This window comes from Nilaparvata lugens, chromosome 2 (genome assembly GCF_014356525.2).
Source record: "Nilaparvata lugens isolate BPH chromosome 2, ASM1435652v1, whole genome shotgun sequence".
Taxonomy (NCBI): Eukaryota; Metazoa; Arthropoda; class Insecta; order Hemiptera; family Delphacidae; genus Nilaparvata; species Nilaparvata lugens.
Genome location: NC_052505.1, coordinates 40,845,567 through 40,860,835, shown reverse-complemented (window position 1 = coordinate 40,860,835; position 15,269 = coordinate 40,845,567). Strand labels below are relative to the sequence as shown.

Here is a 15,269-nt window from a genome sequence, read left to right as displayed (position 1 = left end):
GGTCCCGCGAATTTATGGAATAGAAGTTTCCAAAATAGCCTGATTAAATAAGAGTAGGAGGGGATATTATGGGATGAGAGACTTCTAGAATCATTCTCTGATAATTTGAGTATTAAATTATGAATGCCATTTTTACTGCTTTTACGCAGTATGTAAGCGTACTTCATACTATGATGTTATGAAATCATATGAATGGGAGCTTTCTTCTTCGCTTCTAGGCTGCTGCTTGCAAGTTTCTATATGACCAAGATTGATAATAATTGGAGCCCAATTATCATGATTTGAAACAATTGGTGGTCAATTTAAGCATCAAAGCGTTCCAAATTGGAAACTAGATTAAATTATATGAATGAGAATTGCTCTCAAGTGGTGCTGCTCTTCTGCTATTTCATTTAAGAGATTGAATTGCAATATTAGAGAAGTAGTGGTTGCAAACCAAGAAAAAAGTAGCACAAGTCCACATAACATTAACAGTACAAACATTTACTGAATAAAAAAATATAATGCATTGTAAAGCCTAAATTGAATGAACAGATTAAATTAGAAAATTTTCTAGTTAGCTTTTACCGTTTCAAACTTTGATTATCCAACAGTTTCCTAAATTCTTGCAAATTAACCTGACAGAATCTGTACCTGAGGCACCTTGAGACCGTTCAGCGCTCTACCTGCCACGTTGGAATTTCTTCTCTTCAGAATGAGCGACGATCTTGAATATTGTTCCCAGACCCCAGACCTTGTGCACGAAGCCTTTTTATTATTCCGGTCCTCTCTACAGACACACAATACATGTGTGTTTAGTGGGAGGCATTACCATAAATTTCATGCGCTATACAGCATTATATAAACCTATCGAAGCATCTTGTGACAGGTAAACTGAGTTTCAAACCAAGGGATATAAGTAACTTATTATTTACGACCGGATAACCCCACAAATCAGTGCAAATACTGTATTGCAGTTTGCAGACAAGCCTGTATCGTGAATAGTGCAGTGACTTATTATTAGCCCAACTTGATAAATTAGATTTATTACACAAACAAATACAAGAATGGAACAAAAAATTCAAATCGATTCTTTCATGATTTCCAAAATATATCAGTTAGAAGGTAACGCATCGAATACAAAATGATTATAATTATGGATGATTTTAATAATAGAGTAATTTCTCATTTACTGGAATATTCCACGATGAAATTATTTCTTGTTAATTACGAGCATTCTTGAGATAATCAGATTACAACAGAATCTCAAAATATTTCATGCTATATTGTGGTACGCATATACTCAAAATGCCTCTATTTCCCATCTATTGTAGCCAAATTCTCATATTAAGATCAGTATTGTAAGATCAATCATTGTTATAGGCAATTGATTGTTTATAAATAGATTATTATATTTATTTTTTCCAATTGTAACATATTGATACTGAATATTGAACTTGTGAACCATGTAGACCCCTCGACTGAAATCCAACCAAGTTCAGTACAAAATTGGAAACACTTTCATTCTTCCAGTCTACCAACCAGAATGGCAATTGGGAATTCCGGTTTCGGCGATGCTCAAAAACTCCAGTTCCAGGAAAAGTTCCCAGAATGGAGACAAGAAAGAGAGCTACAGGCAAGGCCAACTCCAACAGGTACTCGAGTCTTTGGTGAAATGTCTGAAGAGAAACAACAACACAAAAGAGAGCAGACACCTGACCGACACATGTGAAGGAGCCTTCTCTTTGAAAGGACACTGACAATAAAAGAACGGATGACAAAACATCGTAGGGCAAGATATACTTTAGCATGGTTCAATGACATCAACTCTCAAAAGGTATGGCACTGCTGATAAAGAGGCATTCTATCTATTTCAAGGTATAGAAATGTATTGTACTGTACCAAGAATTTCATCAACATGCATTCAAAAATATACTCAAATACTAAAACCCGTTGTACTTCTAAACTCGAGAACCAATCAGAGAAGTCTTCTTCTCAGAAAAAACTTCTCTGATTGGTTCTCGTGGAATTTCAACAGGTTTTTTTTGCAACCAGGCCTATGAATTTACATGCTGTAAAGGTGCGAACAGAACGTAAGGAGTCGTGGTGTAGATTTCGATATCAATCGACGCCACTAAAAGCTGGCAATTGGCAATGATAAAAGCATTTTGAATTATTGATATAGTCATTGATTATTTTTAAACTGTTAAAGTGTTCTTTTCTTAATGAAAATTCAAAAATATACTAGATATGTATATCGATCGCGATCGCGAACTACACTGTAAACTACATAATTATCTACCAGACCGTTCTGTTCGTATCCTATAGGTAGTGGGCCCTATCCTGTGACTGGATATTATTATTAATCTCATGCTAATTGTGAACTTGTCTTCTTGATCTCATTGAATATTTTTCATATTTGCATTTTATATCACATTATGAAGAGATGGATTTCAGCTATGACCAACAAATGAACTAGATAATATATTCAAACATATGCAGTCGAAATGTAGCTTGATGATCATTCTGATACAATATTGTAGGCATAACAGAACACATTTCATTGACACTTGACCAGGTTATTGAAGGTAGAATTAAAAATCTGGCTAGTGATTTGGTTGAGAATTTGTGAAAGCAGCTCCACATGAGAAGATTGTGTAACAAATGAATGGTGGGCAAAATTGTGCATTCAATTCCATTCTAGCTACCATATAAGGTGAAGTGCTGTTGCAAGAACTGACCTATAAGCAGATGTTTACTCTGGGAAGTGCACTAAACCGTTCCATATAACTTGTAATTTCCAATGTAATGCTACGGAGAAATATGCTAATGGTGTTATAGGTGCCAGAGCCAGGAGATGGCCAATTGATGTTAAACTTGATTTTCATAATTCAAATCAGAAAATTTTATATATGAAGGGATTAAATTTGTAGAACTTTCTCCTTCTTTTACACTTCCAACATTGCAATTAAATTACTACACGAGTGCTTATTACTTTTTCATCCTCCCTCCCCTCTAAGTTACAAAGCTTTGAAAATTGATAGATGAATTTTACGGGTGAAAATTATTGCAACTTTCCATAAAAACTACTATATTTTTAAAAACAGTACATACCATCATGATTAATAGAATAGTTCTATCATCAAGTTGTATAAAAAATGTATACATCTTAGAAATGATTATCGTAATTGAATAACTTTTTGTGATTTGTGATCATTAGTTAAGCAATTTATTGATAATTTGGCATTTTATTCCTAGATTGACACAAGAAAATGCATTCCAAAAGTAACTGGAATCGTTCGGCCGATGTGATAAATCCATGAAGATTATTGATAACGAATTTTAGTACAGTGTAAAGATAAAATAAAGACTGATATTGTTATCTACCTTCTGTTCGTATTATGGTAATGTTGATGGTACAGTAAATCGCATAATAGCAACGTTGAATATTTTCAATGGATGTAGCAGTAGTATTTGCAATGCTTTACTAAAATTTTAGAACATTTTACATTTATAATAAAGAAGGGGATATTTCCAATAATGCAAAAGACAATTCTTCAGCAATGCGTACAACTCATAACAAACTCCCTATGAGAGAAACCAGATACAGTACAATGCTTTTTCTAATCCGGTTTTTGAAGTTTTGTCCACCAAGAGTCTGTCAGATGAGGACGTTAAACTGTTTAAAATGACGTGGCATCCTTTAGAGTATCAGTGTATGAGTCATACATGCAGATATTGGTATCTATTTTGTGTTTGTCTTATGGTAATGTTGATGGTGGACGGTGGGAGGAGTGGGAGGAGAAGACTAGTATTATTCGGCAAACGAGCATCGACGCCTTGAATCGCGCGGCCGTAAAAAGTTGTTATTGGTCGTAAACTCGCGAACCGAGTTGAAAAGGGCGCAGCGCACCGGCTGAATGAATAAGGAATGGAAGGGTCGAAGGGTGTGAGGTGAGGGCTGCAAAACTAGTTGGCACTCTCCCGCCATTCCAATTCAAATCAAGCTCAGCGGGTTCACCAGCCAGCTGCCTAAACTTCGATTGTACAAATCTCATCTCAGTCACAGTTTTCATTAATAATTACAATAGATTTGATTGTAACAGATTTGGAACTATTTCTCAGACAGGCAAAGTACTTGGACAACGTGGAAAATGTACAATGCTGACCACAAACCGAATTAATAAAAATGGTGTGATATTATAAATAATATACAGTAACATGAAATAATTCGTCAACAACTAAGCTTACAATACAACAGTATCATTCTCATAATTTATAAGAGCAACTTAAACACCAAATCAAAGGGTAAATTTGGAATCGTAAACGTAAACGAATGTCTTCTATAAATTCTATCAGTTTTGATCAGCAGTATGTAAGAATCAAGATCGTACTACTGCTCACTTAGCCTACTACTTGTAATAATAATGTATTTGATAATAAATCATGGTTGAATTTTATTTTTTGAATATTGCAGTACATGAGTCCAATCTCCCATGTATTCTCAGAATGAGATATCAATAATGACTATAAGGACATGATATATTTATGTTTTTTTACACATGTGTTATGGTCAAGATGTGTTTGTGAATAAAATACTACCGAGGTTTTGTGATTCACACAAACAAATAAGAGGCTGCAACCAACCCAAAGATAGACTGACATTCATCTTGCTTCCTGAAGAAGGATCTTCTCAGGTCTGAGGATTAGCCACCCACAAACCAGGACCCTAATCCAGTCCACGGCAATGCTTTGAGGAGTTTCCAACTAAAACCTCAATTTTGTTCTCCACAAAGCAACCGATGTTGAAATGTTTTACATTTTAATGGGACGATTTATTTTAAATGCTTCATCTGATCAAAAATTCTATTTTGGGACTACTTTTGGTGATTCTAATTACTCTCTAATTTATATTCATCAAGCAGAAATTCCCTGATTAATTGTATAATCAGAAAATTGGATGAGGATGGAATTTAATTTTGAATCAACATAAATTAAAGTTAACAGTAAGCCTACCGTACTGAGAATATAATTTGATTTTTGATACATAGCAACTGTCAAGTAGTACAGTATTCCGGAGTTACTAAGTTGAATAGGATTTATCAACTATAAATAATTGTAATTCTAAAGTGATGATTGCCTAGTTTTGCAGTAGCCCAATATTTTTACCTGTTTTATTTCTAAATAATTTTTAGACCAATTTTTTCATAAATTGATTTCGATTTCACGATAAACATAAACGTCCCTGGTTAGGATACGGTAGGTGATTCAACCCAGCATAAAGTATCCTACCCAAGGGATGAATTGGTCTAATATAAACAACTTCAATTTACTGTATCGCATATCGGTCGGTTCTATACCGATATTGAAACTCGTAGGCTAGGTAAAGCGAGTCACTTGATCACACGGACTCCAAGAATTTTGAGGCAAATTAGAATAGGCTACTCCTGTCCATAGGTAGATATCTAGGTAACTCAACGTCCAACATTATCTAAGATTAAGATTATTGTGTAAGTTTACTCACGGACTGTAACAGCTTTGGGGTCGAACTCGGAAACCCTCTGGTCAACAGCGGCTATCCTGACCCTGAGTCGTTTCGATCGTTCGGTGACATCGCCGAGGATCTTGCCGAGATCCTGGAATATTTCGTCAGCAAGCAGGACGACACTGGCTAGCTGGCGGAGGGCGCTGCTTAGGGTGTGGTTGGTCACCGCCTCCAGTTCGCCATCTTTCACTCGCGGACGACCCTGCTCGTCGTGCAGGAGTACACGACTCAACTGCACCGGTTGCACCACTCGCTGCACAAACGGCATTGTCGGCAACTCAACAATTATCACTGCACTTCATCACAACCAAAAGCCGGCATTTCAACTGCACAACTACTGTCTACTTCACTTACATTTTCGGGCCGGCTTCTTTCCGAAAGTACACCACTGACCGACGGTTACAACCGCACACACTCATACACTACTACTCACAACGTCGGTCGCACAAACACTGCCATTCTGGCGCGTACAAGTTCAAACTTGACACAAGTGCCACTGCGCATGCCTCAAGAATGGTTCCCCATTCGCCAGCTAGGTAGTGCTACTTGACGAGCGACCTAAAGGCGGCAATTTTCAAAGTACATAGTGCTCTGATAATAGAGTAGATGCATAAAGAAAACTATTCAGGGGTTCAGTTTCAGTCTATTACTTATATTACTTATAACGGTGAATATCAGATTTTACATACGGAAGCATATTTATAATGAAAGCATTAGCATAATCTAGTATTCTTCTCTATTCATAGGGTAGCTGAAGGGCTCATATCCATCTATACTTATAAAATTCTTATCTCACTGACCACGATTTCTGAAAAACTACAGGATGGATTGCAACAAAACTTGGAGAATAGCTTCCTCATACGTCCTAGGTGCTCACTAAGAAATCTTTTGGCGATATTTCAACTATGTGGGTGGTTTTTAAGGGTGTAAAGTTCGTCTTTTAGCATGTATATTCTTCTTCTCCCAATCTCTTAATATTATAATATTGAAATGTCCATGTCATATGTTACTATAGAACTATAATCTGGAGAGAGTACCTCTTCAAAACAGTTGTTGACTACTGGCAACTAAGTTAATAATTTTGTCAGGTTGGCATTAAGTTGAGATGACTTCATTAGATTGGCACCAAGTTAAAGAACAAACTAATTAAAATGCATTTATCGAGAACAAATTGACTGGGCACTGCAGCTTCATTCGGAGCTATACCACAGTATACAAACAGTATGGAAACTTGGCTACTACCCTGACGCAAAAGTCCGCCATCTTGTTAGGAAGTGCCGCATTGTAATAGTATTGATGGTAGGTTCGGATCACTTCAATGATCCGGATCAATTGATCTCATTCACTGCCACGAGCCAATCAGAAGACCAGGATAATTAGATAATTTTATTACTTTCCTTGCCCTATATTATTTATTCCCTTTCCTTTCCGTGTGTGTGTGTGTGTGTGTTGTGTGTGTGTGTGTTGTGTGTGTGTGTGTGTGTGTGTGTGTGTGTGTTGTGTGTGTGTGTGTGTGTGTGTGTGTGGTGTGTGTGTGTGTGTGTGTGTGGTGTGTGTGTGTGTGTTGTGTGTGTGTGGTGTGTGTGTGTGTGTGTGTGTGTGTGTGTGTGTGTGTGTGTGTGGTGTGTGTGTGGTGTGTGGGTGTGTGTGTTGTGTGTGTGTGTGTGTGTGTTGTGTGTGTGTGTGTGTGTGTAATGTCTGTGAACACGATAACTCCATTCCTAATTAACCGATTGACTTGAAATTTTAAACTTAAGGTCCTTATACCCTGAGGATCTGACAATAAGAAATTCAATAAAGTTGAATTCAAAATTGCGGAAGAAATGGCGGATAATTACTAAAAAACCTTGTTTTTCTCGAAAACGGCTCTAACGATTTTCTTCAAATATACCATGGATAGCTATTTATAAGCCCTATCAACTGAAATGAGTCTCATTTCTGGGAAAATTTCAGGAGCTCCGTAATATTCTTGAGAAAAATGGCAGATAATGACTAAAAAGCCATGTTATTCTTGGTTTTCTCGAAAACGGCTCTAACGATTTTCTTCAAATTTATACCATGGATAGCTATTTATAAGCCCTATCAACTGACACGAGTCTCATTTCTGAGAAAATTGCAGGAGCTCCGTAATATTCTTGAGAAAAATGGCGGATAATTACAAAAAACCATGTTTTTCACGATTTTCTCAAAAATAACTTGACCGATTTTTTTCAAATACATACCCTGTATAGTTATTTATCAGCTCTATCAACTGGCATGAGTCTTCTTTTTGGGAAACTAATGGGGGTCCACCCCATCCTTGAGAAATAAACTTATTAACCTCCTTCTCGATTCTCGTGCATGAGGTAGGTAGGTAGCGCAGTTCATAAAAAGAACACATAGTCGAGTTATTTCATCTGTAGAACAGCTGTTTCGACGACTTAAAAAAAATGACGACTAAAGAATCATCGAATTTCGCAGTTTACACAAAGGAAAAAGTACTCTGAAAACAATTATATAGACACATATACAGAAGTCTGATCGTAGTTTCAAATATGAGCAAGGAAAGTTGTGTGAGTGTACCACACCAGATTTTTTATTTTTCATAAAACAAACTTTTATGACTGTAGTTCCTTCAATCAATTATTCATCCTATTCTATTGTCACAAAGTGAATTTTTGTGACGGATGGAGAGCTGTCGTCTAGTGTAAAATTAGCGAATTTATTCTGTTTTAGAATAGGAATAGGATATATTTATATAGAATCGACTGCCGGATATATTTTGTTAGATTTGTAGTTGTGTATATGCATTATCACCATCGCCGTCAACCCCTTTAAATCATCAGCAGCGGATTCATGTAACCAGAAATTTCCAGATCTTGTTTACCACTCTGAGCGTTCTCATATTTTGTATTGCATTAGCAGCATCTGTATCATCAAAACGATAAGTGACTACCGAGTTGAGTCGGTATCATTCTTCTTGTAATTTCTGGTGAGAAATATTGTTTACCGGCCTGATTTAGTGTAGCAATTAGTATCATTGTCATCATTAGCTGCACCCTTAGCATCAGGAGCAGCTGAGTCAAACCCTGTCACATGACCAGTGGCGTGATCGTCTTTTCAGACTCCCATTGGTCGGCAATCTTTTTTCCCCCGGCCTCCTAATTTTCAGCGACTGGGTGCTGCTTGAAGAAGACCTGGGAGAGAGGCAGTTGTTCGGTGAACGGGTTCGTGTACGGCTGCGTTCCGTGCGGCGCTCCCAATAGTGGTGTACTAGAGGGTTAAGATTCTATTCTGTATTTTAGTGAATGGAATATTGTATGTCGAATTGCCGACTGTATTTGAAGGTGGATTTTCTTTCTTGTCAGTTATTTTTCCTAAATTCGTATCACTGGGGGTGAACGAGTTATCCTTGGTTTTGAAACCTGTAAGGGATCTCAAGTTTGTGCTACAAATAGTTGAGTGGGAAATTTAGCTAGGCTCTTATAGCGGATTATTTTTGAGTACTTAATTTATAAGCCTTGACTCTGTCGCTTCACGACGTTTTTAATTATAATACGGGAAGTGGGAATCGGTTCGCTATTCTCCGTATCAGTATCCACGTCGATTCAGGTAATTGTATGTCAGGACTGGTAGTCCGTATATTTTTCCTTCCCTGTAGTAAGGTGGCCTTTAGTTTAGAGAGTAATTTTTCTCCAATGAATTTTTATTCTTGTAGGGAAATCCCTGTCCTTTTTAAGAATAGTTTTTCTCAATTAATTTTCATTCTTGTGGGAAAATCCCTGTTCCTTTTGAGAATAGTTTTCTCGATTAATTTCTGTCCCTGCAGAGAAATTATTATCATTTATAGTAAGTTTTCCTTGCTTGGTTTTCATACTATAGAGTGGCCCAGTATTTTAACTTTTCTTAGCAGTTTCTGACTTGCTGTAATTCCTAGTAGGAAAATTCCAATCATTTCCTAGAGAACTCAGGTACAGCTTGGGTTCGTCCTTGTCGAAGTTGGTAGACTGCGACGTCCTTTCTCTTTCTTTCTCTCAACTTTCCCTTTACTAAAATCCTTCTAGCTCTCAGGTACAGCTTGAGGACTTCCTCGCCGAAGTTTTTAGACTGCGGCATCCTTTCTCTTTCTTTCTCTTAATTCTTCCTGTGTTAAAATCCTTCCTGATCTCAGTTTCAGATTCGAGATCGTCCTAGTCGCGGGTTTTCAGAACCGCGAATCCTTTCTAAAATTCTTAGAAACCTGTCTTCTTCAATAGCAAATATTATTTGCTGGCTTTACCTGTGGAAAATTCACGAATTTTCCCGTGATCTCAGTTGCAAATTAGAGATCGATCTTGTGGTGGTCCTTAGACTGGCAATTACTTGGAAAAGTCTATTGAAATCTTTTCCTGAATTAGGAGTCTCTGACTCGATATTTTCCTTGTGGAAAATCCTGGAAAAATCCTTTCCTACCCTGACAACGACAGACTGTTGTCTTCCCGATATTATTCTACAGACTGTGTCTGTGAACAATCTTTTCTATCCTCTCATAATAGTCGACATACTGACTATTAATTTAAAAGCGTTTCGGACGATTGAGAGCGATTCCCATACCCGTAAGGGCAGTCACAGATTGGCCCTTTATAACCGGCGCGCAGTCACCAGATTAGCGCGGAAATCCTGTTTAGCAGTTTCAGAATTGCTGAAAATCCTTTCGCAGCCGCAGGCTCGCGATTCAGAAATCCGACACCCGAAATCTCATCCTCCAAACTTGAATTATCATAAAATTGAAATTGATATACTGTATTTAGCTAGCAGGTCCAGCTTGCTGAGAGCTAGAGCGCAATTCTCAGATTGCGGATTATTGAGCAGATATTTATTTGCTGTAGAGAATAATAATCTTATTATTGATTCTCTGTTCCCTATACCCTATACCGTATACCTCACACCCTGCACCCTATTCTCTATAGCTTACACCCTATACCGTGCCCTATTTAACTACATCTTAAATACTACTAATAACTCCATAGTTCCGTCATACCTTTACCCCATAGCTCTCACCTTAAACCCCATAGAAAAACCACATCCCGGGCTTGCAGGTACAGCTTGCTCGCCGTCAATTCGCAGTTGGTTCAGATTGCGTACTACCTTTATAAATAGAATTATTGGTAGGGATCTGATAGTCAGATCCGTCTCCTTGTATAGGGTTATCTTAATCTCCCTTAACACCCACCCTGTATTCCAAAGGCCGAGGGCCAAATCAGCCAGCAACGGCACGGACAAACACTCTTCCCCTGAAATTAAAAATCTCGCGAAAGAAGCAGAGGGTAAAGAATCAGGATAGAGGGAGAAGTGTAGGTCCGGTAACTCCACCTGTCAGTACGGCTACTGACCCCAACCCATATCCGACTGTAGCTAGTCCGCGTTGTAGCAATACTTCGCAATTATTAGGAAACCTAGAGGGTGGAATAGGTCATGCTAATACTATGAAGACTGATTTTGTTTGTATATCCGACATCGCGAAAACTGCTTAAACAGTTTCGATTAAATGTTAATAATTCAGTATGATATATGGAGTGTATTTTTTAAACTTCAGAAGTGTCCGTTGTGGAATCTATTTGCAAAGAATGAGGAAATTCTGCCAAAATATAACTTGGGCGTGAGAAAGGGGTTATTTATTAGAACGGCCAAATAGCTGTTGTTGCTGTTCCTAATGTAAAAATATCTTCCATAGAAGTAAGGCGCTTTTCCCATGAATCATGCTAAATAGCTAGACAGGTTATTATATACGGTATGTACTTGATGAAATGTAATGTTGTGAAAATTGAAATAAATAAATTGAAATTGAATCAATTATTCCCAAACATTGATTGTTTGTTCTAAAAATATCAGAGAATATGCATAATAGTTCGTTGACTGTCAGTATTCCTCATTAATAGCATCAATGCTCCCCATTAAAACAATGCTGACACATTGATGTGAATCTTACTATAATTTGGTTACTTTAGACCAGATGAAAATAATAATGTTGATAATCGCTACTGTTTCAATTTCAATCATGTTTGACATTTTTGCTTTTGATGCCAGCTTTTATTATTATGTAAAAATAAGCATTCATTCAATATCTCATTGAATGAAATCATAACCATTGAAGTCAATTATACCAAGAAAGCAATTTATGTTTGAATATGTGTGTTTGTGGATATATATGTATGTCGGATGGATCTCGAAACAGCTCTAACGATTTTTATTAAATCAGGAATATAGTAGGTTTGCGACAAAAAACATTATTTTGGAACAGGTCTCAACTCTGGGAAAATTCGCTGAAGTTCCTTGAGAGAGGATTATTGGTCCCTCGAGTAGCAGCTGCTCAGAAAAAAGTTTCGATAATCTGATGAAAACGTGAGAGAGTGTGGGCAAATGAAAAAGATTACAATATCTGTAGTTGAGTCAACAAATTTGGCGACCAAATTAATTTAAAACATTACAGTATTCATGGAACATCTGGAAGAATAGATTCAGAAAGTGAAAGTGAAATTGAATAAGCAAGAGATCCATGGATACCAGAGTCATCAAATTCCGAATCAACTTGATTTGGAATTTAATCTTCAATTGAATCAAGCAAAAACAAAAATAACATGATCACTGCAAATTTGATAACTGTCAACGGGAAATATTTTAATTACCAATGAATAAATTCGAGGTCGACTCTTAAGCCCCGCCCAATATTCTACAAAATTCTCTGCAATTGGACTACTATTCTACAGAGCAGTTCCAACACATCAATATTAATTATTCAAATGATTTGACTCAATAATTCTCATGTCAAGTTGTGGCCTAATCTCGAGAACGATTATAACACTTTTGGTAGAATTTAGATTATAAATGTTTCACAAAAATAATCTTATCTTTTAATTCCCGTAGCGAAGCACGGGTGTCCTGCTAGTCTATATTATATAAAAGCGAAATGGCACTCACTCACTGACTAACTGACTGACTCACTCACTCACTCGCAGAACTAAAAATCTACCGGACCAAAAACGTTCAAATTTGGTAGGTATGTTCAGTTGGCTCTTTAGAGGCGCACTAAGAAATATTTTGGCGATATTTTAACTCTAAGGGTGGTTTTGAAGGGTTTAAAGTTCTTTTAGCATGTATATTCCTCTTATGCAGCATGCATCAAGACTTTCACACCCATTTCAGAGCGGATACTGCTTATACAATTGGAAGGAATCCTGGTAAGCATCAACATCATCCAAGTATACGCCCCAACTCTGGATAAACCAGATGAGTTGGTAGATGAAATGTACGCCTCCATCAACAATGTCATGAGTAAACTGAGGAAGAATGACATAAATATTGTAATGGGAGACTTCAACTCCAAAGTGGGGGAAGGGAAAACCTCTGACGCTGTTGGCCCGTTTGGACTTGGAGAGAGGAACAAGAGAGGAGACTCACTGGAACTGTTTGCATCAACACATGACTTAGTTGTAACAAACACATGGTTTAAACAACCCAAGCGCCGGTTGTATACCTGGAAAAGTCCCAGTGACAAACCAGAAAAGGTGATCAGAAATCAGATTGACTTTATCATGATCAACAAGAGGTTCCGAAACAGCTGCATGACAATGAGGACCTACCCAGGCGCTGATATTCTATCAGATCATAATCCCCTGGTGGGAGATTTCAGAATCAGAATGAAGAAGATCAAAACGAAATCACCCCCACTTTTCGATTTAAGAAAACTAAGAGATGAGAAAACAAAGGCAGATGTGATACGGACTCTTAATGATCAGTATGAAGGGACAGACAGAGGTGATGTGGAAATGGAACTGAAAGGTCTACAGAAAATAGTACAAAATATAAAAACGGATATGCTGAAACCAGAAAAGAGGAGGAATAAACCATGGATGACCAAGAGATCCTTGAACTTATGGAGGATAGAAGATTGTCAAGGGGTAACAAAGGTGAGTACTGTAGGATCCAGAAGATCATTGTAAACAAAATAAGACAAGCCAAAGGAAAAGAAATTATTGAAAAGTGTGAAGAGATAGAATATTTACAGAGCAAGCATGACGACTTCAACATCTACAAGAAAGTGAGAGAGCTTACCGGGACTGGCCGAAGAAAGACGGGAAGAGTGCTGTTATCAGATGAGGGAGATGTAATTCTATCTTTGGAAGAGAAGAAAGAACAGTGGACAAAGTACATCGAGAAACTGTTCCAAGACAACAGAGTTGAAGGCATCCCACATGAGACGGGAGAGTGTGGACCGCACATTTTGGAGGAAGAGGTCGATGCAGCAATCATCCAAATGAAGAACGGGAAAGCAGCTGGGCCCGATGGAATACACGCAGAGTTCCTAAAACTCCTTGGAACCGAGAACATAAAACGGTTGACAAGCATTTTTAATCAGATTTACACATCGGGCAGGATCCCAGAGTCATGGCTGAAATCAGAGTTCATCACTTTACCAAAGAAACCAAGTGCCAAGACCTGTGACGACCATCGCACCATCAGCCTAATGAGCCATGTGTTGAAGCTGTTTCTGAAGATAATTCATAAACGAATATATAAACTGTGTGAAGAACAGATAGCGCCGAATCAGTTTGGTTTCTTGAATGCTGTAGGTACACGGGAAGCCCTTTTTAGTGTGCAAGTAGGTACTATTTCAACGAAGCAGAGATGTTAACTGCAGCGTATTTGCATGCCTTATAGATTATAAAAAGGCATTTGATCGAGTAATACACGAGAAGATGGTGGACATACTCAGAAAAATTGGAATGGATTCAGGAACAATTAACATAATAATAAACCTGTACTGGAACCAGTCCGCGGTACTCAAAATACAGGGAGAGCAAACGGAGGAGATAAATATTCAACGAGGAGTGAGGCAAGGATGTATTCTTTCACCCATCCTTTTCAATTTATACTCTGAATTCATCTTCAGGGAAGCACTTGAAGACATAGAAGAAGGCATATCCCTTAACGGCTCGTGTATCAATAATATCAGATATGCAGATGATACCATAATCTTTGCAGATACACCGGAAAGACTGCAGACACTTTTAAACAAAGTTGTACAAGTAAGTAGTGCTAGATATGGACTAGAAATGAATGTCAACAAGACAAAACTTTTAATAGTTGGTAAGGAAGAATTCAGTAATGTCCATATCACTGTCAATAACATAAGAATAGAAAGAGTAAAAAACTACACATACTTGGGAACTTTAATAAATGAAAATTGGAATAATGCACAAGAGATCAAGTGCCGAATAGAGAAAGCAAGAGCAATATTTGTTAAAATGAGTGCCTTATTTAAAAATCACAACATAACTCTTGCCACAAAGGTCCGCTTCTTGAGATGTTATGTCTTCACTGTGTTGCTATATGGAGTTGAAACATGGACAGTCACACAAGAACTTTCTAAAAAGCTGGAGGCCTTTGAAATGTGGCTGTACAGGAGGATGTTGCGGATCTCTTGGAAAGATAAGGTCACTAATGTAGAGGTCCTGCGTCGCATGAATAAGAAGACGGAAATCATGAACACCGTAAAAAGTCGCAAGTTACAGTACTTGGGTCACATCATGCGGAATGAGAAGAGATATGCCGCACTGCTGCAGCAAATACTCCAAGGCAAAATTAACAGCAAGCGAGGCCGAGGAAGAAGAAGAACCTCATGGCTGGCAAACCTGAGGCAGTGGTATGACAAATCATCTGCTGAGCTTTTTCGCATCGCAACCAACAGGGTCAAAATTGCATTGATGGTCGCCAACATCCAAACCGG

At 37.8% G+C, this 15,269-nt stretch overlaps 1 protein-coding gene across 1 annotated transcript in view; it reads right to left on the bottom strand.

Moving 5' to 3' along the window:
- The window catches only part of LOC111050321 (mucin-17), a 138,193-nt gene extending 132,209 nt beyond the window's left edge, over positions 1-5,984 (bottom strand). Inside the window, exon 1 of the mRNA XM_039421220.1 lies at positions 5,504-5,984. Within this exon, the coding sequence (XP_039277154.1) occupies positions 5,504-5,792 (289 nt within the window). The 5' untranslated portion in view covers positions 5,793-5,984. The remainder of the gene's footprint in view (positions 1-5,503) is intronic.
- Positions 5,985-15,269: the final 9,285 nt, after the last annotated feature.